Source organism: Brachyistius frenatus, unplaced genomic scaffold (assembly GCF_029030835.1).
Source record: "Brachyistius frenatus isolate BFR_SWC_R1_liver_20210118 unplaced genomic scaffold, ASM2903083v1 Contig_12, whole genome shotgun sequence".
Lineage (NCBI taxonomy): Eukaryota > Metazoa > Chordata > Actinopteri > Embiotocidae > Brachyistius > Brachyistius frenatus.
In genome coordinates, this window is record NW_027210611.1 from 6,035,267 (window position 1) to 6,061,436 (window position 26,170).

At 39.9% G+C, this 26,170-nt stretch overlaps 1 protein-coding gene across 2 annotated transcripts in view; it reads left to right on the forward strand.

Moving 5' to 3' along the window:
• The window catches only part of LOC138617417 (collagen alpha-1(XI) chain-like), an 82,864-nt gene that overhangs the window by 36,525 nt on the left and 20,169 nt on the right, over positions 1-26,170 (forward strand). For both annotated transcript variants that reach the window (XM_069692415.1, XM_069692416.1), the window contains exons 18-45: positions 45-98; positions 845-898; positions 992-1,036; positions 1,797-1,850; positions 1,942-1,986; positions 3,269-3,322; positions 4,352-4,396; positions 4,598-4,651; positions 4,744-4,788; positions 5,614-5,667; positions 5,764-5,808; positions 6,685-6,738; positions 6,842-6,949; positions 8,035-8,088; positions 10,713-10,766; positions 11,895-11,939; positions 12,231-12,284; positions 12,708-12,752; positions 13,101-13,154; positions 13,278-13,331; positions 14,183-14,236; positions 14,650-14,757; positions 15,670-15,759; positions 17,935-17,988; positions 20,585-20,692; positions 20,781-20,888; positions 22,685-22,738; positions 23,237-23,290. In XM_069692415.1, coding sequence (XP_069548516.1) covers positions 45-98; positions 845-898; positions 992-1,036; positions 1,797-1,850; positions 1,942-1,986; positions 3,269-3,322; positions 4,352-4,396; positions 4,598-4,651; positions 4,744-4,788; positions 5,614-5,667; positions 5,764-5,808; positions 6,685-6,738; positions 6,842-6,949; positions 8,035-8,088; positions 10,713-10,766; positions 11,895-11,939; positions 12,231-12,284; positions 12,708-12,752; positions 13,101-13,154; positions 13,278-13,331; positions 14,183-14,236; positions 14,650-14,757; positions 15,670-15,759; positions 17,935-17,988; positions 20,585-20,692; positions 20,781-20,888; positions 22,685-22,738; positions 23,237-23,290 — 1,701 coding nt within the window. The remainder of the gene's footprint in view (positions 1-44; positions 99-844; positions 899-991; positions 1,037-1,796; positions 1,851-1,941; positions 1,987-3,268; positions 3,323-4,351; positions 4,397-4,597; positions 4,652-4,743; positions 4,789-5,613; positions 5,668-5,763; positions 5,809-6,684; positions 6,739-6,841; positions 6,950-8,034; positions 8,089-10,712; positions 10,767-11,894; positions 11,940-12,230; positions 12,285-12,707; positions 12,753-13,100; positions 13,155-13,277; positions 13,332-14,182; positions 14,237-14,649; positions 14,758-15,669; positions 15,760-17,934; positions 17,989-20,584; positions 20,693-20,780; positions 20,889-22,684; positions 22,739-23,236; positions 23,291-26,170) is intronic.

Here is a 26,170-nt window from a genome sequence, read left to right on the forward strand (position 1 = left end):
ACTGCCATATTGATTGATATACGTTTCTTACCGTGCTCTTTCAGGGTGACCGAGGTTTCGACGGCCTCCCTGGTCTTCCCGGAGAGAAAGGACACAGAGTAAGTACGGAGAGAGAACGTTTTTGTTGGATGTAAAAATTCAGAGGACGAATATCAGTAAAGACTATCTGCCTCTAAAAATAATATCCTGCAGTCTGTTATTTCTTGACCCATTGACACAGTTATTGCTACCCTGTACCCTGTCCTTACTGCAGCGTCAGGGTTTAGTAATTCAAAGGCCACTTTCCATCAATCTCATGTGTACACTCCAGTGTTGACAGATGTAAGTTCTAACCCAGCGGAGCTCATTACGGCAATTTAACCCAGTTACGAGAGTTGGGAACTGCTCCAGAACCACCAGTGCCGCCTTTAACCAGGCCTGGAGGCAAATGAGGAGTGCTGAAATTAGTGTTTGTGGAATTTAGGCCCACATATAGTGCCCAAAAAGAGAGCACAGAGATCACAGAGGGGTATTTCTAGACTGGCTTCCATGCCTTATGCTATGTTGAGTAATTACAGGGCCACCAGAGGTAGGCCAAACCTTATAGGGCACTCTAAATAGTGGAAACCATATAGGTCCATGCCAGTTGCGGTCACCAGGCTTACTGTAGATTAAAGGCAGTTTAGTTGCCCATTTTTTGTTGCTTTCTTTACAGCATCTTCTGGGTGTGTTCTGTGAATTTTTTAGTGAAAATTTAGATCTTTTTTTTTTACTCTTAGCTGCAGAGATAAAGCTTGTGAACTTTGTTGTAACCCCGCACCACTCCCAATCTTTGTTGATATTCTCTGATCCTTTTTCTCTCCAGGGAGAACATGGGACTACAGGTCCTCCAGGATCTCCAGGAGAAGATGGTCCAAGAGTAAGTTACCATCTCTGCCATCCTGTTTTCAACTGTCTCTCTAAAGTTACTTTGCATTCCTTAATAACCAAGTATTTGTCTTTCTGACCAAAGGGTGAAGACGGCCAGGTTGGACAGAGAGGTGTGGCTGGAGAGAGTGTAAGTACATCTGATAACACAGTGGGACGGGGGTTGTTAAACCGAAGCTTTTATGGGATTTTGAGTACGATAAGAATCTGACCTCATGCTACCCCCTTCCCTCGCCGCTACAGAATCCCTCACTCTCATTCCTCAACATTAATTTTGGCAAATATTCAAAAACACGACCTCGCCATCCTCCTCTTTTCTGCAACTGTAACGACATTTCTGTGTACGAGGAGCATTGCGCTTGTAATCTCGACCTTGCCAAGACAGAATGTCTTTGAATAATAGATCTGAAAATAGAACTAGGAAATGTGTTGTTCTGTCATTACCAACGAGAAACTGGCATATTTTGCCTCGTGCGGCTTTAATGGACCATAAAGTTGCATGAGAAATAGTTTGCTCCCAGTCGTAAGACAAACTCCTTTTAAAAGAAACGGTTGCAGAGCATTTCATCAGCCACTGTCAATAAGATGAAAGAGCAAAGTAAGTGCACTGATTTTAAGCACTTAACTTAAGATTTTGAGATACAAAAGAACTTTCATACGAACTCCATGCCTGCAGTTTCCATAAGTGACCACGTGAGGTCAGTATTATACATATTCAGGGTAATCACAGAGCACTTTTAGATGACTTCCACTGCATCTGATGTGCAGCATATACATAAGCATATGTTATTGGCAACCTCTAGTAGATCGTTTTTATAAACGATCATGAATCTGTGTTTCGGTATTATTTTATATGATGTTCTTTAACTTGTGTTTGTTTTGATATGCAGGGTCCTCGAGGTTTGCTTGGCCCCAGAGGGTCTCCCGGTACTGGAGGACAGCGTGTAAGTATGCCTCCTACATCAATGAATCCTCAGAGATTCATGTGGTTCTTGCTCAACAGCGACTTTCATTGTGAAATTCTGATCTCTTTAGGGTCTTCCTGGACTTGATGGACAAGGCGGTCCCAAAGGAAACATGGTGAGAAACATTAATGTTTGGAAGCAAAATAGAAAATCAGGTTGTCAGGACACATTTATCAGGACCACCCAAGCAATGAGTTTGTTTTTGAACGTGTCTTATTGCAGGTCAGTGACCTTTAACCCCCCCATGTGACATAATTCATCATCAATAATGATAGCAGATGGTAGCAAGAAGTGTCTTACACTTTTTATATTTTCTTCCATCGATTACAGTCTGCTGACTGAGGGGCTCAACGTCAGGAAATTTTAGTTAGTAATATACAGTATATAGTATAATATAGTATAAGCCTTGCCATAGTTTAATAAAATACACCTTTTTGGCTTTATATACATAAATTGAATACGGCAGAAATATGACATTTGTGTTCGTTTCATCCAGCTGTTCCTCTACAAATGAATGAAAACAGTTTGAACAATTGTGCAAAATGACTGCAGTTAACTCAGATAATCGCAGTCAGGCATTCATGTAATAGTTGTGACAGGCCTGTGAGGGGGGCCTTAAGCTTTTGTAAAGGATGAAACAGAGAATTGTGTTTATGTCAGCGGTCCCAGCATCCATTTATCTTCCCGGAGGTTCTCGTGGGACTTCTGAATGACGTGAGCAGATTATTGGTCAGGACAGTTGGTAGAGCCCAAATGCTGTTTGTGGTCACTGAGCTGAAAAAACAAGCAGCTGTAGAAGAGACATAGAACAATAGAAAATGTGGTCTGTTTCTCATTATTTTCCTCAAAAGTTGGTAATGATCACGCCGTATTCTCAAACATGTAAAAAATAAATTGATTACATCCAATGCGATAGACCTCCCTTAAGGGTTTATAAGCCTTTGTGGTACACGCACGCTTCTCTAACATATGGGTGTTTTTAAGGCAACCTTTATCAGAAAAAAAAAACACGTTTTGGATTCTAAAATGAAAGCCCGAGTTTCCACTGTCAGGGAACCTCAATTTCTCAGAATAAAGCTCTCTGTCTGTTGCAACAGCTGGAGTAAACTTCTTCACAAGGGCCTCAACTGTTTTTTTGTGTGTTTGTTTTGTGACACACTGAATGTCAGCAGGGAAGCCAAACTAGCCTTCATTCCAATTAGTCTTTGTAGGGTTTGCTCTTCCTTGTACTTATATAAATGAGTATTTGCTTGTATTAATTTAAATAATCTGAATTAATCTGCAACATTTTCAATAGTTAGTTAGATTTAAAGGATTGCATTAGAATGAATACAGTCAATTACAGTGATTGGAAATATTAATTGCATCCTGTATTTTGTTTTCTTTGCTGTGTTCAGGGTCCACAAGGAGAGCCAGGACCTCCTGGGCAACAGGGTATGCCTGGTCCACATGTAAGTCCTCTCTGTCTCCCGGTATCTATCTGATCTGATCACTCCGTCTCTCTTGCTGCGTCTCCCACTGTCTCCTTTCGTACTCCGTCTCTTGATCTCTCTCTTCCTCTTTCTGTCTGCTCCATCCTCTCTTTTCTATATCCACCGTGCCACAGGGAGTACTTTAAACTCAAATGATCACCCGCACTCCTGTTTTCTTAATCAAAAAGTCCACAGTCGTATTTTCCTTTTTGCTCTCCTTCATTCTTCTTTTCCCTATCCATCCTTCACTCCTCAAGCCACCATCATTCTGTCACAGAACTCACATCTAACACGAGCAAAGCCTTTTGCAAGTGGTCTTTAATAAATGTTTTTTCAGGACCACAAAGAAAAATAACTCCCTTTCTGTCCTGCTAAGACTCGACATATTGCATTTATTTAATAGCACTGAAGCCGACCAATTTGTCCGGTTGGTGGCAAGTATTCCATTTTTGAGTCATCTTTAATATGAAACAGTGCTCCCCATATTTTAGCCAGGGGTAAATGACCACTGCCAGGTAAGATTTTCAGTCACAGCCTGAACAGAATGGCGTCATTCCCCTGGAAAGTTTTAGTAGGAACCTGTCCTTATGGTATACAGGTTGAATAAATAAGTCATTGGTTTTAGTTTTACCTGGCCAGAGGCAGATTGATGGCTTCCAACGAAAGCGTTGGACCGTTGAAAAATAACACCACTCGCTTTTTTGTTTTTGTTTAAACTGTTGTTAATTGCATGGGTAGAATTGTCAAGTCTATAAAATGACTCCAGGAAATAATGAACCTCCCTTTGCACAGCTGAATGAACATATCTAAATACATCTGAATAAGCAAACAGTAGAGGGAGGAAGGTGAATACATTCTAAACAAGCTAATTACAAATTATGGTACACCAGAAAAAAAGATGTAGACTTTCACACGTTGATATAACAGGTGTTCTTTTACACATTTCTTTTTGTCTCCTTAAATATGGCCGACTTCTCTTATAACAAGTGTTTCTCTATTGTCTTTCAGGGTCTTATCGGTCCTCAAGGTCCAATCGGGCCCCCTGGTGAAAAAGTAAGTAAAGAGGGAACCCAGTCACCCTTTTGTCCTCCCCCACAACTCTGCTGCCCCGCTCAGTGAATGTCTCAGTCCAGACCGCATAAGTGATTCTGCAGATTTTCTGCTGCGCTATAGGCCTTTACTTGCTTCTCCGAATGCATCGATCTATCTATCTATTGTTTTTCTGTCTTTATTTATTGCTCTCTGTCTCTGTAGGGACCTCAAGGGAAACAAGGTCTGGCTGGCCTTGGTGGTGCAGATGGCCCTCCCGTAAGTAACACGATCTCATGTCTGTTTTTCTGTCATCCAGACAAAAATCCAAACATGATCAACATGCTGAATCTCTCGTATTGCTTTCATAGGGTCACCCGGGCAAAGAGGGTCCCCCGGGCGAGAAAGGAACCGCTGTAAGTATAACATCATTTTGTTGTTAATCTGTTTTACCGTGATAATTCTCAAAGATTCATCAATAGTGTCACAACACAGGAAAAACAGCAGGTTTGGGAGTTTTTTCATATAATTAAATTTTGTATTTTACTAAGGCTAGTGAGCCAGAAGGGTGAGGTTTAATATAATTACACAATTGAAATACTATCAGGTAAATTGTCTCAGAATGGAAATACCCTACATTTTCCTAAATGTCTTGGCTAGTGACTTGTCACTTTGTCCTGTCTAGTAAACAATAATGACTAATATATAACTCATCAAGGCAGGTATTTCAAGAGAGTTTATGAAGACAATTAACACATTTCATGTACTTAAGCCCAATAAATGGTCTCATTTTTAAAGATGGTGATCATAAATTGACTCCAACAATAAATAAAGTACATAATGAAAATGATTGGAATCGTACCGTTATTTTACTCAAATATGTAGCTTATCAGATTTGAAATCCATTTCCTCAGAGGCAGTATTGCTTGTTTTGTTGTTGTTGTTTTTGTACCTGTCCTGTTGCAGTAAGTACTGTAGAAGAGACCACTGTCAAATTTTGAACACAGTTTAAAATGCTAAAATTGAAAGCAGTAACTCATTTTAATATCACATAAACAGTTTTTTATTGTACTGTATTTGTCAAATATTTGATCCCAACTTCTTAGCATTAGGATCCATTATTCATTCAGAGTTTTGTTGTTGTTATGTTTTTTTCATTGGACATAGTTAAATCCAATAAGTCCCCAAACAGTTATTGACTCCAACTTGTTTTTCTGTCATTTTTTAATTTACATTTTTAGGGTCATCCTGGTCCTCTGGGATCCATCGGCTACCCTGGACCTCGTGGTGTGAAAGTAAGTGCTATTATAGTCATACAGTACCACTATGCCTGATAAATTTCCATTTTTCCTTTTAAACTTCATTCTGACTGTATTTTCCACTCTCTCCAGGGCGCTGAGGGAATCAGGGGCCTTAAAGGTGACAGAGGAGAAAAGGTAAGCACCTCTCCAGCCTCCTCTTTCTACTCTACACGGTTGACAGATGTCATTCCTCTAAAAAAAAACTGACCCATCAAAGTTGTAATTCCTTTGCACATGAGGCTTCCTTTGAATCCAGCAAGTGGAAAAACACTGAAAGGCCCATCAGACTAGCAGTTAAGTCCTCATGCCACTGAGCTGTAATGGAGTGTGGAACATTAAACCAGAATGAGGCTGTTTTGTAGTGCAGTTTTAAGGAAGATTGATTGGTTGCCATTGTTTTCTTGGACTGCACTGGTCGAACTGAGCCTGTGTAGATTTTCCACTCTGTTGCCAGGAATTTGAAGTTCTCAAGAGATTACCTTAAAATACTAAGCATGTTGTTAAAAGCTCCTTGACTTTGATACTTCTGTCACACAAAACAAACCAGTGGAGACACATGTTTGGCCAGTTTCGACATACACATTAGGCGTAACCTAATAATATTTTATTGTAATGCGATTTGATGTCTGCTTTAGTGGTTTAAATTGTAACAATATATCAGAAACTTGGACTCAGAATACACTATATTTTGTAGCGTTAACAGCTTTCATGAAACAATGATGAAAAAAATGGAAAACTGCATTCTCAATTTGAACCACGTGGTGTCAGCAGAATAACAGACGAGGAAAGACAAGACGCTTATTATCAAAACTGCTAACGTGAATGCTACATTCAAATGGCCACTAGATGTCAGTAATAATCTTTCCTAAGGAGCCCCGGTCCTCTTGAACTTTCTTTCAATAGTTCACTAAGACTGCCATGGTAAACTTTCACAATAAATTTGTCACTCAAATAATCACTTTGGAATTTGACATGGTTTAAGATGTGAAATATTTTGTCTTTCATCTTCAGGGAGAAGATGGATTTCCTGGCTTTAAAGGTGACATGGGCCTCAAGGGTGACAAGGTGAGTCATCATTTCTACAGAGAAAACTGATGGTTGCGGGTGTAGAGAGTCATGGGCAACTAAAACAAATCCCATTTGTTATACTTGTTTTACCTGCATTCAGGGTGAGGGTGGCGTACTAGGACCGAGAGGAGAGGACGGCCCCGAGGGACCTAAGGGCAAGTCAGGACCCAACGGAGAAGCTGGTCCCTTGGGATCCGCTGGAGAGAAGGTAAATTATCCACACAAAAAAAAGAAAATTGAGATTTTCTTGTGGATTAATGTGTTTTATTGTGCTGAAATTTAAGTTGAATTGCATAGAATGACAAAATAAAACTAGTTACAGAATAAATAAGAATTAAAACATATCAATATAAATACTGTACATTACTAGATTGCACAATAAGATACAGTATGAGGAGTCTAATAGCTGTTTTTAATGAAAGGATAAAGGTCTGGAGAGAGTATTGTACTTTAGCTTTGTAGCTGCCCTGAACTTTAGAATTTTTTTTCTCCACTTTCTATCAACTCTACAGAAGTCCCACTTTAATTGGCCTTGTGTTGCCAACATTTATCCATGGCGCTTTGACCTGGTCATAGAGTATTTTGCTTCGGTGTGCTGCAGTATTTATACATGAACAAATTAGTAATGAAGGTTACAACAAGATTGTCGCAGTTCAAATTCAAGGATAAGGATATAAGTGATGGATCATCCCATTTTCTGGCTAAATTAGATTATAAAAAAAAACCCCAGAAATAATCGTTAACTGAGGAAATTCTGACAAAGAAAACCAGATACATTAGCAAGCTAATATGAGCTAATATCAACTTGTGCAAAAATATACTAATTTAATTTAATTCCTTTCTCAAGGCTACATCTTCATCCTGAGATGCTTAAAATGAGTTTTTACCACACAGCAGAAGTACAAATTAACAGCTACAAAGTCAGAAGTTTTTCCTCAAATTAGTCTTAAAATATGTGACTCAACCAAAGCTGAAAAACACAGGGGGCAGTTACATCTGATTCAGTGTTATTCTTAACAACCATGCACAATCTGAAACAACCAAAATGGACCAAAGTGAATTCACATTTGGGTGAGAAGCAGGAAATCCTTTCCACGAATGATGTCATGTTCATAAACATGGTATTAAAACATTTTCCCACACCAGAAGTAAAACTTTATGGTTATAAGTTTATTGCTTTGTTGCAATGCTTCTGTGAACTTTACTGCAGCCTCCAGCAATGTCTCTGGTGGCACAACGAGAATTCAGCATCTTTGTTTTGTTTTTTCTTTCCTCCTCTGTTTTTTTTTTTAGGGAAAACTGGGAGTCCCTGGATTGCCTGGATACCCTGGAAGACAAGGCTCTAAGGTTTGTGATGAGAGTAAATATCATTCTCTCCTGGAGATCAGTGCAGCGAAATTCTTCGTATGGATCCTCCCACCTCAGGGGGAGGTCAAAGATCACTGTCTTGGTCAAGGGCGATTTAGCCTAGGAGACATTGGAAAACACAGTAATGCAGCCGGTTGAAGGATTATGTTTGTGTTCGCTCACCACACTGCTTTTCAGTGTCCAACTGTTCTTTATATATTTGTATACCTGCATTTGTGGTAGTTCTCCTATCTGTCTGTGTATAATCCACGTGTGTATCGCATGTGTTTAAATATGTGATTGTATGTCTGCATCCTCTCAGTGTCTCCAGTGGCTGATCAACACCCTTATTTAAACCTGCTCCCACATACCTTTCAAAACATCTGCTGTTTTGCTGACTAACCCTTCTACCCACGAACACAAACCCGAGCAGGCACCTCCTGCACACGCTACACGACTCTTACAGGAAGCATAACTGGCATGGTCACCTGCTGTAGTCATCAGCCGTCCTGCCTCCTTAAACTGCAGGCATTATCTAACGGGCTGGCATATTCCTTGCACCTTAGCAGCGCTGACCGTTGTGCTTAAGGCTCCACTATTCGAGATGTGCTGCTGCAGCTGGTTCCTCTCTGCTGCTGTCAGCACTGACACCTTGGCACTGATATGATGGGTCAGATACACCTACTCTCACAACATCCAGATAGGCAAGTGTCTGTTCGTGTCAGCAAAATGGGAGCTGAGCTTGGCCCACAAATTATTAAGAGGCAAATCAGACAAAGTGGAGGAGATACAAAAGAAATCCAGTGAGATAAGGGTTGTATTTCTAATCTATTAATTATAGTCATTTGCGATCAGTCGTTCATGTTCCTTCAGTTACCTCATATAGAAAATTCTTTATTAGTGATAATTGTAAAAAAAAAATTAAAAAAAACCTGGAGACGTCACACCAAAAGAAACTAAAAGTTACAGCACGCTAATTAACAATACCAGACTAAAATAAAACAAACAAAAAAACAGATAGTAATACATTTGACGTAATTAGGCATACAGCAAAAGCAGAAGACAGCCGAGAAAGAATAAAGATGAAGTGAGGAATTACATTTTCTTTTTAGACTTCATATGCCTCAAAAAAAAAATTTTTGAGACAATAGAGGCATCCTGACATTGGCATGGTAAATAAATAGTGCCACAGTTTTCTTTATTTATTTGAAGAGTTTTCTTAGAGTCATTCTGAATTTAAAAACCGTGACTCCCACTCCAAGTTAAAACTTTTATGAGGCTGTTTGTGGTAACTTATTTCAAAGCTGCTTCTCTTTATGTTTCTCAAGAACTTAATAAACCTTTTCTTTAACCTCTATTTTTCCTTAACTGAGTCATAAAATTGAAGAGATGAGGTGGTATTTACCATGTGAGATCAAAACCACAAAATACATGTCAATTCCAAGTATCATCAAAGTAAAAAAAAAATGTCACATTGTCCTCATGAGTTGGTTCAGGGTCAAAGTTTTGGCTCGTTAGCAGCCTTTATCCCCCTTCCATCAGGCGGCGCATGAATCCCTCCACTGGCTGTGATTTTGGCTGCTGCACCCCATCACACTCTGTTAACAGCTTTCCCACGCCGTTAATTCTGGATGCCATTTGCAAAAAGCTTCAGTGGACTGTCTTATCTCTGTGGCGCAAGTCAGGCTTGTCCAGCAGCAGCTCTCCTTTCAATTTACCATAACTGCACCTCTCTGAAAAACAAATTAAGCAGCATAGATCTCCCTTTTCCTGCTGTCTCCACAATGTTGGGCTGTTTACCTCTTGCAATTCTGCCCACGCCACCTTGTTGTGGTGCCCTTGCCTACACTGCACAGTATTCTGCCTCATATACATATGGATGCCAGCATTGTTGAGCACTATAGAGATGCATTGCGTCACATAATGTTTTAAACTCCAAACACCTCAATATGGACATGACCTTGGTGTGCAGCTAAGACAAAGACATGTTTCATTTAAATTGATTGCATATATATATATTTGTGCTACCTAATTCTGCATAAAGTAAAGCTGTATTCGTAAGCTGCTCGGTATTCCTGTTATTCATCCAACAGTGATTGCCCTCCTAGTATTTGTTGGACTGGCACCATCGGTGCTATCAAACAGCACAGCCTGCAAAAGCCCAATAACTAAATTGCTGATGGGTATCAAAGGGGATCCGCTGTTTCCCCGTCCTTTGTCTTTATTTGCTCCTGCTGCCTTTTTTATCTTCCTATTTTGCTTCCCCACTGTGCTAACAACCTCACAACACCTGGGTCTGTCTATGTGTCAGATAGTGATGAGGAGACCATCCCATTGGGGTCCTTAGTAAGCCCTAAAAGACGGTGTTCTTTTATCCATGGGGACCCACAAATTATAAACTGTAGTGCTACGGTAACAATCTGCTGGCTAGCATGGCAGTCTTTTCTATGTAAGGACTTCCTCTGTTAATTAGCTTTGGTCAGAAAAGTGCAAAAAGACATTGTTACTGGACACAGACTAACGTAGTCGTTTCCGATTTTGTACCCTCCACTCCTCTAATGTGTTTCCTCTTTCTGTCACTCCTTCTCTCTCTCCTCCAACTTTTTCTCTCCCTTGCCTTGCAGGGCTCCAACGGCTTCCCTGGATTCCCCGGGGCAAACGGCGAGAAGGGAGCCAGGGTGAGCAAAAATTCATTATTTTCCCCTCCATTAAAAACATGCATACTGACTCACTGAGGGCTTTCCTATTGATTAAAGGGAAGTAAGTATTAGATGGTGTAAATACTGGAATGTAGCACATCCAGTGAGGTCTGAGACACATCATTTAACTGCTAGTTTGGATCTGATTGAGGACGCGAAGGGAAAAAAATACCAATAAGTATCAATCTAAAATCTACTTTGTACTTTGTTCCATGCACTACACAGTTATTGCACATGATTAAGTTAGCACTAAAGTTTGTTTATGAATACCAAATATACCACTGACTATAGAATCTGGATGTGATTGTTTTAAAACTCAAAAGTATGTGGACACCCAAATGTGTTTGTTGATCATCTCCCTGCAAAACATGTGACATTAATCTGCTACTTTAACAGCTTTTATTCTTCTTGCAAGAGTTTTTATAAGATTTTGGTTCCTGGCTGCAGGAATGTACTTCCTTTTATCCGCAGGAGCATCAGGCTAAGGCTTGTCGTTCCTTTTTATCCCAGGGGTGTTGGATGGTGTTGAGGTCAGGACTCTGTGCAGCCCAGTCAAGTTTTTCAAGACCAAACTGTGAAAAACACCTCTTTATGTGCTTTACTTTGTCATGTCTGAAGGGCGTTCCCCAGAAGGTTGCCAAAAAAAAAGTTTAGCTCTTGAGGGAGGACTGACATCTGTATTCAGCTGTGTGAGCACAACAGTCGAATTGTCCAGTAGAAGATGAAGGCATGAGAGTGAGGCTTGTTATATGATGTGGCTTATTATTGACAAGACAAGCTCGTCTGTGCTCTCCATCAGACATTGAGAGGCATGCACACCTGGCCCCAGTACGCCACAACTGACAGGTAGTTCAAGCTGTCAAGCGCCTGTGGGTAACTACTTACTGCGGCAATTCGATTATTTATTTTTGTCCAAAGATGCTCGACTGGTTTCATTTCATCGCCGACTCAAACTCCCCCAGCAGCGGTTTCTGTCCGATGTTCTAGTCTACGGTATTTGGTTTTATAAAACCGAATCAGCTTAAACTTCTTAAAAAGTACTTGCACTGGCTTATGGTACGAGGTATGATTTTGTCCTAAATCAAAGCTTTTGTTTTTCTTTCTCAGGGCATCGCTGGAAAAGCTGGCCCTAGAGGGCAACGTGGCCCAACGGTAGGCGATTCATCTGTCTGCCAACTCAGCTCCAGTGATGGACATAAATGATTTATTGTGTTTAAATGAAAATCTCATCCTTTGTGTGGCAGTGTATAGGGTATATTTTTTGTCTTTTTAAGAAGACCTGAACTGAGTAGTGGGAATTTATTAAAGGGACATCAGACACTGATTTGCTCCCCTTTATTTAATTACTTGTTGTTTTGTGATGATTTCTAAATTCAGACACAGTACTGAAAATGCTATTTTTATTTTATGATAATTGAATTGTTTTGTATACGATGAAAATAGGGTCCACGTGGTGGGCGCGGTGCGAGAGGACCAACAGGAAAGCCGGGTGCAAAGGTGAGAGCCGAGGCCTTTTTTTTTATTTTTATTTTTATGCCGGGGCCAATGTTGATTAATTTGTCTACATATTTATGATTGCATATAGAATATACATGAAAGCGAACACAACATAAACAACATCAGTGGGTTGAATTCAACATGAAAAATGGAGACAATGACTTTGCGATTCTCACACATTACGCAAAGCTTTGGCTCCGTGTGTTTGTTGTTAATCATGTACGAATGTGAAAATATACATAAGTCATATTAAGCATAATTCTGGAGTGATAAATCATATGGAAATATTCATGTGCATGCGCATATAGGCTTGCTATGCAACCTCAGAATCCGTGCTTTGCATATATTTTGTTCTCCCTTCGCACTCTTAACAGTTTTTGACAAAGTTCACAACGCCTCTCTGTGGTTTCTCTTTCTCCTCAGGGCACCTCAGGCAATGACGGACCTCCCGGCCCGCCTGGAGAGCGGGTTAGTATTGGATTTTGTTTGATCAGTACCTCTTGTTTTGAGTTAGTGACAGCAAAAGTACATCAGGTGCACTGCGCTTCATACAGCAGCTATTTGTCACTTCAAAATCTGAGTTTCTCCAGCTGCTGGTTCAATGATAGATTTTATTTTTGTTTCATTTTCCTGAAGAGATCTAATTACTGATGCTAAAATCCTCCATATTTATAATGAAAAAGGTGTTATAATCACAATGGTAAGAAAGTTGGATTTGCCACCTAAAATCCAATTATATTCCAATTGTGTGTGTCATGCCGTGTTTCTCTTCCACTCTTCTTTCTACTCACTGCATTTGCTTTCTTTTCATTTAAGGGACCTGGTGGACCACAGGGACCTGTCGGGTTCCCCGGACCCAAAGGACCTAATGTAAGTAGCTTCTGTCAAACTGTCAGCGAGCTGTCATCTTCCACAAGCCTGTTGACACTTTTCAAATATTAATACACAACCAATGTCTTCATTGTTATGAACTGTTCACCTGTTCACTTACAGGGCCCAGCGGGGAAAGACGGGCTGCCAGGTCATCCTGGGCAGAGGGGAGAGACGGTGAGTGGGTAGCTGTGTAGATGAATGCGTGTTGTGCTGTTTTGACCCTGAACATCATGTCTTGCGGCTTCCCAGATAGTTACTGTGACGGTTTCAATGTGCTGAGATGAGGTAATTATGCAGGACATGTTTTGTTTGCTTGTATAAGGACTGGTTTGCTACAAAAAAATTTAATAAGTTATTTTTTTGCTGTAAAAACGAAACAGGTCATTTTCTCTCGTATTTGGCATGAAAAAAATATAGCACTGGAGAGTATAACTAAAACGGCAACCAAATTGTGTTTTATGACACAATGGAAGCAGAAGCAGTAGAAAATGAAACATGGACGTGGTGATGATCTGATTTAGTGCATCATATTAAATACTAATTGACACTAATTTCATCTAAGATTATGCATTAATTAATCTCACTTAATGTTATCAACCAATATACAGTCCTATACGATGTAATTTTTTTTCTCCTAACATCTACAAAATGTGCTGCATTATGAGAGTCAGCACTTCTAATATTATGATATATTTATTGAATTTTATTAATTTTACTGAGCTAGGTTTTCCATTATGTTTTTTTTATATCTTTATAAGGAGTTTTTTAAAGTCTTGTTTTCTTCAACAATTTTTACAATTGCTTGTTTGCTGTAAAAAATGAAGCAAGAAATGTTGTCTGTTATTCAGCCCTAAAACAGGTGGTAAAGGTAGGTTAGGTAGTTACTTTATTAATCCCCGAGGGGAAATAAAGTGAATCTTGTGGTACTTTACTTAATTAAAAGCATCAGACGATTACATAGCACACAAAACAAAGTAGAAAGTACATGATGTATAACTCAACAATGTCTTTGTTTTCCTCCTCAGGGCTTTCAAGGAAAGACTGGACCTCCAGGACCTGGAGGGGTGGTTGGACCACAGGTAAATACTCTATACAGCAAGCTTCACTATTATTGTTAGGTTCCACCAAATGCTCTCTATTGGTGGGGAGTTATGAAACACAGAGATTTAACAATGTACTTTTAACAGTAGCTGACCCTGACAAACAACACCTTTATGGGTAGACTGTAATCAAGATGCATTGGATGGGTTTGAAAAGGTTTTGGATGCCTTCAGTGAGATCTTTTGTTTTTCAAAAGTAATGAAGCATAGGCTGAAAATAAATGATTCCATGTCATTAAGTCATAAGTTGGTGAAAAAGTATGATTAGTCAAACACGAAGAGATCTGAGGTCCAGATACTGCTGTAATGTATGCTGCTCATCAACAGTAGTTAACACGAAGGTACATTTTTATAGCACACTGACCTTAAAGTGTCTCTTCTTTCCTTGATAGGGACCAACTGGAGAGACGGGACCAAGCGGAGAGCGAGGACACCCAGGCTCTCCTGGTCCACCTGGTGAGCAAGGTCTACCTGGATCAGCTGGAAAAGAGGGTGGAAAGGTGAATGAGCACACATTTGAGATGTTTGGCTATCAAATTACACCAGTCATTAGTATTTATATACATACTTTATTATCCCAAGTGTTTTTTTTTTCTCATTTTGTTTGTCATCTTCTATGTTTGACGACGACTATGGAAATTAATGTCTGGCTTCTTAGTTTTTGCCCTTGGAAGTTGTAATTGGATTGTGTTTCTTTGCACTTGAAGTACAAATAGCATTGTACTGGAACAGATTTGTTTTCTAATATTATTCATGGGAAGAAAAGAAGTGTGATAAATAGAGATCCAAACCACTTTCGAGTTGTGGCCAGCAGTTACTCTACACTGAACTGGATGATTTAGCAGCAATTAGATCAAACAGTGCGTTTGTATTTATTGAAATGTAATCTTTATCCTTGTTCTTTAAACAACTTACATCAGAATACATGTTTTTAAATTGCTTTTCTGAACTCTATAAGTTTTTTTGTTTTTGTTCTATTTCTTTAGTAAAAAAAGTCTCATTGGTAAAAATGTGCAGATTCAAAAGATGACTTTTTAGTAGAAGTTAATGGGAGGTTCAAGTGTAGCAGACATATTTGTATCTTAGTGTTCAGGAAAACTAAAATCCACTGGTACAATTTAAAATGCTGCTCTTGTTATGTTACTTTTTATTATTCTTTTAATAGTTGTTTGTTAACAATTGGCCCCTTTGCTCTTTTTTGCCATTACCTCTTAATCACTTTCCAATGTTTGCACATAAGAAGGTATAATTTTAGCTGCTATCAAACAGATCAATCATTTTAATTGTTTAAATCTGCTATTCTCACAGATTACAGTCTTTCTCTTTGTTTACTCCTAAAGCAATTCTGTGTTTTATTCTGACCTGATGATGATGATGATTGCCTGAGAGGATTATTCTGTCTCCTTCCGTAGGGTGATCCAGGTTCTCAGGGTCCCGGTGGCAAGTCCGGACCACCCGGCCTGAGGGGCTTCCAGGGGGCAAGAGGTCTTCCAGGGGCCATGGTAACGTACATGACCACCCACAGATTAACATGCAAACACATTCACATGTGCACATAGAAGTGTGTGTCATCCCACACCCTGAGCATGCACCTGGCTGAATTTAACTCCAAACCCCCAATTACCGGTCTAACAACCTGCTGTTAAACCAAATGTCAGGCTTGGCAGTGGAGCTCACTGAAATGCTCAGAACAAGCTCACATAGAACTAATAAAGAGGCCTGAGCCAGACACAATATTGACATATTTTGTCATTGTGAAGATCAGCAAATCTGAAGTAGGTTATAGCATATTGGGCTTTGGCGAAGCATTTTAATGAGAATAATTCCTTTGTAATCAGCTGTAGTCTGCTTCTTAGAGCCATGTATGTCTTCATTTAGACTTGCGCCAGTAGCAAATCCTTTCCTTTGAGGAATTCTTGTTTTGCTTTGGATCGAAGAATGAGTCAGAGCCCTTTGATTCCAACCCACAACTCAGCGATTGCATTGCATGCACCCTAGCCTGCTGAGAAACCCGAATTAATTCTCCAAAGGAATGGGAGTGAGTGAGAAAAAGTTCAAGGTGAGAGCGGATGGCTGTTCGAGGCTGACTGAGGATCAGCTTGGGGGACTGTGGCTGAAGCTCATTTCAAGGCTGGCCATTAGGAGAGAATACGACAGCACTGCCCAGACTTATTACAACCGTTATGTTTGCCCCATGTGTGCAGAGGGATGGCTTTCCTTTTATAACCGCAGCATACACACACACACACACACACACACACACACACACACACACACACACACACACACACACACACACACACACACACACACACACACACACACACACACACACACACACACACACTTTGAGCAAACACGCGTATCCTCCCACTTTCCCTTAAAGTTATCCCATCCAAATGTACACCTGTTGTATGAGCGAAAACTGACATGATAATCTCCTTCTGTTTGCTGAGAGAGTGCAGATACTCGCGCACACACATTCTGCCTGCAAGCACACACACACACACACAGTCGGTATGCATAAAGAGTTGCACACATACACACACACTCTCTCTTCACCCCATCTCTCAGTCTTGAGGAAAGGCACAGTGGCAATATATGAGCCAATAAATAACTTTTTGTGTGTCTAGCAAAGAAAGATCCGTCCCGTCTTCTAATGCACCGTGGTGAAAAGTGGAAGCCAGGGGAGGTAGAGCGCCTGCTTGGCAGCCTCTGCACCCCCTGGCTCTGTTGGAGCCTGTAAATTAGTTATTATAATGAAAGTCTTTACTGCCTCTGGTGAACTGTGTTTTCCATATGCAGTCTCAAGCCTCCTGGTGCTATGATTCAGCACAGGCATTACAATTCAAGGACCGGGATCTTGAGCAGATGACAAGGGGCCAGAGAGAGATGGACTATACCTGAACTTGTGGCCGACTGTGGGCTTCACAAGCTTGTCATCGCTTATCTTTTTTTTATTTCCTTTGAAGCTCATTCAGTGACTCATTTTGCATTAATAATAATTTTAAAAAAATAAAAATACACCTACAGATCAGGCTATAACAGAATATCACTGAGATTTCTTGATTGCATAACGAGACTCAACATCTGAACAGCAGTGTTTTATTGCCCTCTCTGGCCGCACGTTTCACATCCATTTCACCTTCGAATATATGGAGTGTAGTTTGGTTTTTGGGTTCAGATTTTCAGAGGGATGATGCTCTTTAAAGGGTTCATACCTCTAAATTTGTTGTAGATTGATACAATTTATTTATATATATATATATATATATACATTACTATTTATGATTAGCCTTTCCCCTGACACCTATGTTCATTTGGCTATCAAAAAGGTTTTGTTTTTATGTTGCCATGTTTTAGAGTATCTCTCTTGAAGATGTCTGTCACTAGTAGGTGAATGTCTTTTAAAGCAGGATAATTCTGAAAAATCATAGAGAACAGTTTCCACAGAGATTTTCCAAATTGGCAGGTACTCTGTGCCCTCCATATATACATGCTCATACACAGGTATCCACATAAATCTACACACACACACACACACGGACATGCACACATACATTCCCACAGTAACATTTAAAGGCCCATTTGACAGCTGTGATTATTGCTCTTTGAATGGCATTAAGTGACGGCCCGCAGTGAGCGCGATCTAACCCTCTCCTGTCCTCTGCTTTCAGGGTCCAGGTGGCTTGAAGGGAGGAGAAGGGCCTCAGGGTCCCCCCGGCCCCATCGTAAGTAGCCCGTTACTATGGTTACCTCGTCTCTCTCTCGCCACAGAGATTGCAGTGAAAAGTGACTCGTGCTTTTGGAAAATGGAGTTGCACATGTTGCGCGCAGCTCCGCTCTCCAGTCCTTCAGCAGCACATGCAAGTGTAAACTGCAGCGTAGAGGGCGTTAGAGTGGAGTGAGGTGGTGCGATGGAAATCCATTGTTTATTATTGTTTAATAGATGGTGTTCGATATGATTGTGCATTTCTAACATTAATGATCCAATGGCATTTTTCAAAATGTATTTTCTATGTTTATCAAGTTTAACACTTAAAACTTGCAGCTATTTCTTTTAGAAGGTAAACATCACATGTTTTAAGTATTAATTCTCAGCTGTTTAAATGAACAAGCTTACACTTATATCTACCACTGTTAGATAAAAGCAATATGCTGCTTGATTCATCGTGTTTTACTTTGAATCATGGCCTAATTGTTGCTTCATTGCTTAATGGAATAACAACTCGTTTCATCCCTGTAAGCTGTTTTCCTCGCACATTTAGTAGTTACTTTTTGCACAAATGGAGGAAGTTTCATTTTCACTCTTGTTATTTTTATTTATGACCACTACATTGAGAGAAATTATTCACAATGATAACCACGTGTAACACTAAGGATTATTTTCTGATACACCAAAAATAACAGTGAAGGTGAAAAAGGTATTCCACAGAGTTTGGGATCCTGAATGGGAGACGTATGGAGGGGTAATCCATAAATAAGTGGGTCACTTTTTTTTTCCTGCCTTTGAGCCTTTCAGTTAGCGATACATTGCAATGAAAAGCCTCAGGAGCTCCGGCGGTGATTCTGTACAGAACGCTGACTGACAAGAAGCTTTGAACTGTCTGACATTTTGTTCATGCGTTAAACGCAGGCTCCCGATAATTGCCCCCTGCTCACCAGTGACAGAGCAACACCAGATTAGATGACAGCGGATATGCAGAGCACAGATGAAAAGATGATGAAAGCGAGAAGAAGGGTGTTCTCTGAATGAGTGAAACCATTTCCACGGTGAAATGAGACAGTTTTCTTAAATTGGCTTGAAAGTGAGCCGTTGACTGAAAACATGCGATGGACTGTTTTGGTAGCGTTTGAAAAAAATCCTTAAAAAAAAGAGGCCAGTGTGCAATGCCCACGCACACAGGAGATCTGATATTTTGCTCCATCGATTTCCTGCCAGAGATCGAGCTGCTGTTGTGCTGTGGGAAAGTTTGTGCAGTGTGTGTGTGTGTGTGTTGCTTTTCCCGTTTTTTTTTTTACAGGGTTGTATGGGTTTGAAAGAGGAAGACCAAGAAAGAATAGCACAGGGGGAAAAAAAGGAGCAGAAAGGATGAATGCGACAAGTCACAAACTTTTGTGTATCTGCGTGGTTTTGATTGCGAGCCAGAGAATCACGTGGGGGAGAAAAACATGGGCAAAATGAGAGGGATGGAAAGAATGTGAATTCATTTGAGTCAAAGAAACTGTGTGTGTGTGTGTGTGTGTGTGTGTGTGTGTGTGTGTGTGTGTGTGTGTGTGTGTGTGTGTGTGTGTGTGTGTGTGTGTGTGTGTGTGTGTGTGTGTGTGTGGCCTGGTGGTTCCAGTTTGGCAGGCTATGGATGACAGTTTGGAGCTGTGTGTGTGTCACCAACAATGTCTGTCATGAAATGGGCCAGGCATATGAGTGCCAGGTGGCAGCTCACATCAGCAGCTGAATCAGCGCGTGTGCTTGTGGGTTTTTGTGCGTAAATGTGTGTGTGAATCAGGGTGAGGCTTTGGCCAGCACATATGCACATTTCATATTTTTTTGAAAGCAGCCTTAGTCCTTTCCTAGGTAGGAGGATGCCGTAATGACCTGCTGACCACAGATGTAGTCACAGCTGTAGGTGATTTGAGCCACCTTCACAGCGATGAGCACCCACCTGGATGTCGTGTAGAGCAGCACGTAATAAGACATGCTAATCTGAGAAACAATGGGGAGACCTTCATAAAGCCTTGGCCGTAGAAAGCAGCTCAGTCCTATTAGTTAGATAAGCATTTGCTCGTCAGAATAGCTCTCATCCTACTGAAGCTTTGAGGCTTTCGGCTGGGTCAATATGCTTTTAGTATTATTATGCTTGTATGATTTTATTTCTGTCAAGTTGCAGCTTACATTATTATTCTTGTTAGCACTCCTAACACCAATCAAATTAAAAGAAATCAAATAAAAAGATTATATTTATAATGTATGCTTTTTGCAAAAATAACATTGACTCCAAACTTCAGTGTTCGGCGTCCTCGAGAGAAACATTTCTGGTTGTGTGGACACAAAAAACAAGTGTTTCTGTCTTCAAATGAAAATGATTATTTCGAATGTGTTGAAGACACTTCACATCATTGTGACCATATCCTGTGGCGATGGTATTCCACAAAAAAAATCCCTAATTAAGGCAGCTTTTCTAAAGAAGGCAGACTCGTCATGCTTGAAACTAGACAAAGAAACTCTCTGTGGCTTTGAGCTGTTTCTTACCTTTTCTGCAGGAATTTGGCTTTTGTCGTTCGCCTCCACATAATGCAGCAGTGACTGATGAGTGTTTTGGTTGACAGGGTTCTCCTGGGGAGAGAGGTGCTGCTGGCCCTGGAGGTCCTATTGGTCAGACAGGACGTAACGGCCCACAAGGACCACCCGGCCCCGCTGGAGAAAAGGGAGCTCCTGTAAGTTTTAACTGTCTTAACTTTCAGTTTTCTTTAAGCTCAAGTTTTTGCAATACCTTCGAATGAATGTGAGCACTGTTATTCGCAGGGAGAGAAAGGTCCCATGGGTCCTGCTGGTCGTGATGGCATTCAAGGTCCTGTTGGTCTTCCTGGTCCAGCTGGTCCACAGGGTCCCCCTGGAGAAGACGGTGACAAGGTAGAGTAAAGCTGTATTACTTTATACTTGAATTATTGATCCTTTATTTAAATATCCTTCTCAAATAGCCTGTTCAGACCTGGCACATGCATTCTGGGTGATCCAATCACAAGTGGACAGCTTGATGTACAAATGTGAACACACCCAAGACACGTATATATTGAGATCTGATCTATTCAGACGACATAATGAGGTGTTCTGGCACACATATGGCCAATAAGCAATAAAAATACCAAATAGAAAAAGTGCTCATGTACTCAGTACATGATTCTGCCAAGAGGAGCTGAACTTTATAGAAAGCAGGAGAGATTTAGTTGCAAGCTGAACTTGTGGCTATAAAGCAGTTGGAAACTTTGTTTCACCAAAGTCTCCTTCGGTTTCAGTTTTATTTAATTTTTTAGTTTACTTTAGACACTCATCAAACCCACAGCTGTTGTAAAGCCCCCACCACCTCACACAGTTCTTTTATCCACCGCAGCACAGAGACCAACCCTCTCAAACCCACTGAAATAATCAAATAACCTGAGCCTGAAGATGTGAGCAGGCTGTGCCTGACGGTTCACGTTGTAGATTAGAGTGTTCAGACATTTACAAATGTAAAATGCGTTGACGGCACATTATGAGGCTCGAGTGATTGGTTAAATGCTGGTTGTTTAGACTCCTCTCTCTTTGCGTTTCTGTACGTCTTTCCATGTTTATTTCCGTGTTTATGTACGTGATATACGGGCTCATTTGCGTATCGAGTGGGTAGGTGAGATCCGACTACAAGTGATCACTCAGGATGCATGTGGAGATGCATGATCATGTCAGGTGTGAAAAAGAAGTACTTAACGCTGTCCACTTGTGCATCACCAAGGCCAGCAAATATCTTAATGCTAGGGATGAACAAGCTAAAAGATTTATAGATCGAAACAAAAGCACATAAAGCAATTAGTGAAAGGTCACAGCAGACAGAGATAGCAGAGATATCCTCAGAGTTCTATTTCAATATCTGTAACCATCAGCTCCTTCCTAATGGGATCAGAGCAACTACAATTTTTGTTTTAATACAAATCAATTTTGTAAACAAAACATAGCTAGTATCTTCAAAATGTGCTTAGAAATGTAAGGAATGTCATATGCATATTTGTTTTATACATTCTTTTTTTGTTTCTTTGATATTTTTATACTTCTATCGTTATGATTACCTATCATTACACCATTTCAGATTCAGGCTGTTGCATAGTATGTCATACAAACATAATGCCTTCATATATAATACATATATAGGAAATACACTGCACACTACATGTCTGTCAGATACTGCTCAGCCTCAACTTTGCGATTGCAGAAAATATTATTTCTGAAAGAATAGATTGTTGCATTCAGTAAACAAAATACGTATGCTTTGGAAGCGTGGAAATATTTCTGAATGCAAATAGATGAACAAATACTTCTATTGAAATAGGCAATTGTTTACACACCCTGTTTACCGTCAGGCCAGCGAATCCCACATCCACAAACACTCTACCAGCGATGTGCGATTGTGCATTTGTAACCATCACATCCCTCCAATCCCAGTCACGTCTTCTATCACACCATTTTGTGTCAATCATCGTGCCAATGGGGTGAGACAGGGAGCCAATCAATTCATTGCAAACACACGGCCAAGGTCTTTGTGGGCCAATCAAATTAGAATCTCTTGAGAAATATTTACTGCCCAATCATGGTAAAGGTGACACTTTAAGATATTGACTAAACAAGAGCTTTTGTGTAGGAGAGATGTGAGTGTTGTGTGTGTGTGTGTTTCACTACAGGGAGAAGTTGGTGGACCTGGACAGAAGGGAAGCAAAGCAGACAAGGGTGAACTTGTAAGTCTTTTTTTTTGTTTGTTATATAAAGCAGTGAGTTTTAACTAATTATCCATGCTAATTGAGCAAAGAACATTATTCTTAGCTGCTGATTTCTCAAATGAACTGAATAAATGTGAAAACACAGGTTGTTTGGCATTGACTCCTCCACTGTATGTTTATTTTGCCCTAAACAGTCTGCAACATATCAAATATTAATTGAAGTGTTGGTATGTTTACTAATTGGTTACTTAGTTTCCAAAAAAATTATATCTTCAAAAACTAAAATCTTCATCTGAAACAGTTGCATTTTTCAATTGAATTTTGTTTTAGTTATCGCAGGCTTCACTTCAAATAAATTAATAAAGGAATTCGATTTTTGCCAATACAAATGAAATTCCTTCAGGCAGACAGTGTGTGTGATAATTATCTGCTAACTTCCATTGTGCACAGACAACAGGTGTGTCATACTAATAGTAATGTTAATAGCGAGAATAACATTGTTTCCTCTGTTTTTAGGGTCCACCAGGCCCAACTGGTCTCCAGGGTGTGGTTGGAGCTCCTGGTCCCGCTGTGAGTATCACTTCTTCTGTTCATCTGATGGCAATGTTTACCCCATGAAAGATTACCGTACACTCTCAGTTGACTTTTACTGTTTACTTGTAGGGATTTCATAGTGAGGAATAAAATATGAAGTGAAAAAAGTGCCACAAATAACCCATGCACACTAATGTTCGCTCCAAATGTTGTTTTCCCCTTTAAAACAAAGTTTTTAACCTTTATTTGGCAGAAACTAAAAAAAAAATCAAATCCTCTGCAACATTTCTGATGCCTTAAAAATGTTTAATGTTTGAAATATTTACTTTAACAAAAGGCCTCAAGAAGACAGTGAAGGTGATCATACAAATCTGGGATATGGATTATACCAAAAGACTGCCAGCAAAGAGTTTTAAATTATCTCATGATGTCCCAGAATCATGTCTGATTTTGCACGACTTCACCCTGTTACCCTTTTGTTCAGCCATCGTCCAAAAGCAGCAATATGTACTCTATGCAGGTTTTCATTTTACTTAACCATCTCTGGCTGATGACGAGATGATCAGTTAAATTAGTTGTTAGCATTTATATGGATTGGAAAACTGGCCACTTGGCTCGTACTGGTGCTTGATTGGAGACCCCTGTTAAAACAAGGTAGCGTAATTTAAATAAACAATGTTCTATTCCCCAGATGGACGGAAATTAAGTATTGCTCCAGCCAGGTCAGGGACACATTATGAATGCATTATTGCTTTTTACTGTCGCCTCTGCAGTCCAAAAACCTTTGGCTGCGGTCCCTGTTCATTTTGAAATGCCCATCCTTTTGTCATTGTAATGCTACACAAATTTCATTTTAATCACAACTTCTACTTGAGGCATCATATTTATATCAGGGTACCCCACAAAGACTTCTTTCATTAGTCTTTAACAACAGATGTGCTTTACTGGACAATTTTTAGCACCCAGTCATCAATTAAACTAATTACAAATTTGGAATTTATTCACACATAGGATTAAACTTGTGACCTTTCATTTAAAAAAAACAGTCTCACAACTCACAACGGTATGCCAGCCACCCAGCCAGCCGGCTCGCCAATCATTTCCATGTATTACCTCATATGTCACCACAACTAGCTGAAAATACTGCCCTGTATGCTGCAGAACATCCTCAGCTCATCCATCTCATTAACACAACAGGGAAAGTCCTGCTTCTACAATAGCTGCTGGCTCGGGGGGCAACTAACAGCTCATTGCTGTAAATTATCAGGCCTTAACAACCACCCTACCAAAGATTCAGCATCTGCAAGACTCAGTGGGAGCTAGAATAGACCTGGTGAGACGGATTGCCGTGAGCAGGTAGTGCGCCCAAGCTGAATAACAAATTATTTAACAGTTGTTTGTCCTGGTGAGTCAATCTGCTCATGTGTATTTACATCTTCATGACAGTTCTGACTCGTGCTGCGTAGCTTCAACACTATCTGCTTTCTGTCTTAATGCTGTTATCACTTATGACGATACTATTTACCCCACCTCTCAATCCAGGACAAATGTTGGTGTTTGTAGGGAAAACGAATGATCCAATTTCCTCCTCAGCCAAGGCTGAACAAGATTTACAACAGCTCAGTCTGTTGGCTGTTGTTTTCAAGATTCAGCTAAGGTCAAGCATTTGTAATCCAACAGTCTCTGGCAGGGCAATATTGATCATATTGATCAAGATGTGGTTAACATCATACAAATCAAGTGTGATTTATTTAGCTGTAGCTAATTAAAACTCAAAAATGTTGTGTTGGAACAATCTTTGAAATGTCACTCTTTGGAAGAAAACACATATTTATGATGTAAAAGTTGGTTTCTAGCATAATGTGAAGCTGAGATTTGTCTCACAGACAATCTCTCAACATATATTCAGCGAGATGTATTTCAGGTGGATCATAAATTATACATCCCTTAGCTGTGTGTGTGGTGTCTGCAGGTTGAACAGTCCAAGTACAATATGTGGCTATGCTGAATCATATGTCAAATTTCCAAATGGATCGGTACAAAAATTACTGTGGAGTCTTAAAGACGTAAATGTTCACAAGTTAACAAGGTTTAGTGAAAGAAAATGTACACTTGTGACTTATGACTTATTATGTTTAGAGCCCCTAAAAGGCATCTTAATAATTAGAACTTCATTGAGTTGAATTTTTCGAGTTCCCTCTCTTTTAGATCTTTAATTCGGAAAACAGACTAAACAGAAAATGTTTTTGTGACTTACACTGCTTGCACATTTTCACATATTTACTGACTAACAGAGACCAGAAGCAGTTTATTTCAAGGTAAATGATGGACAGTAATGGACTTCCCTGTGGTGGTTAGATCTGCTTGCTATTGAATCAAAGATGCGTACATATAGCCACAAGTGTGAAGTGGACAGTGATGTAAATGATGTAATCATTTAGACAAACGAAAACAATTCTAACTTTTAAACAGTGAACAATTTAGTTTACAGAACTTTTTAAACCTATGATTTTTATGATGATTATAATATAAAATTCCCTTTTTTTCAACCTTTGCTGCCCATTGTCACTTGAATACATAATGTTCACAAGTGTTGGACCATTTCACTAATCATGAGAATCAAAATTCACATTTTCGTGACAATATCTGTTGCAGGCTTTCCTCTATTACGTGGCACTTCCATCCAATTCCCTGAAGCGAGCAGCTCTATTACACTGGTTTGGGAGTGGGGATTGAGTCAATAAAATAGTGGTACGAGTTGTGCCTGTGATGATACAATAAATAACAAATTATACAGCAATTAAGCCCAAGCAGTCTACATCCAGACACAACTGTTTCTAGTCTCCCTGAAGAGCTGACTTTTTTTTTTTTTTTTTTTTTTTTTTTTAAGTCTCTCTAAACTTCAGTCCATCTTGT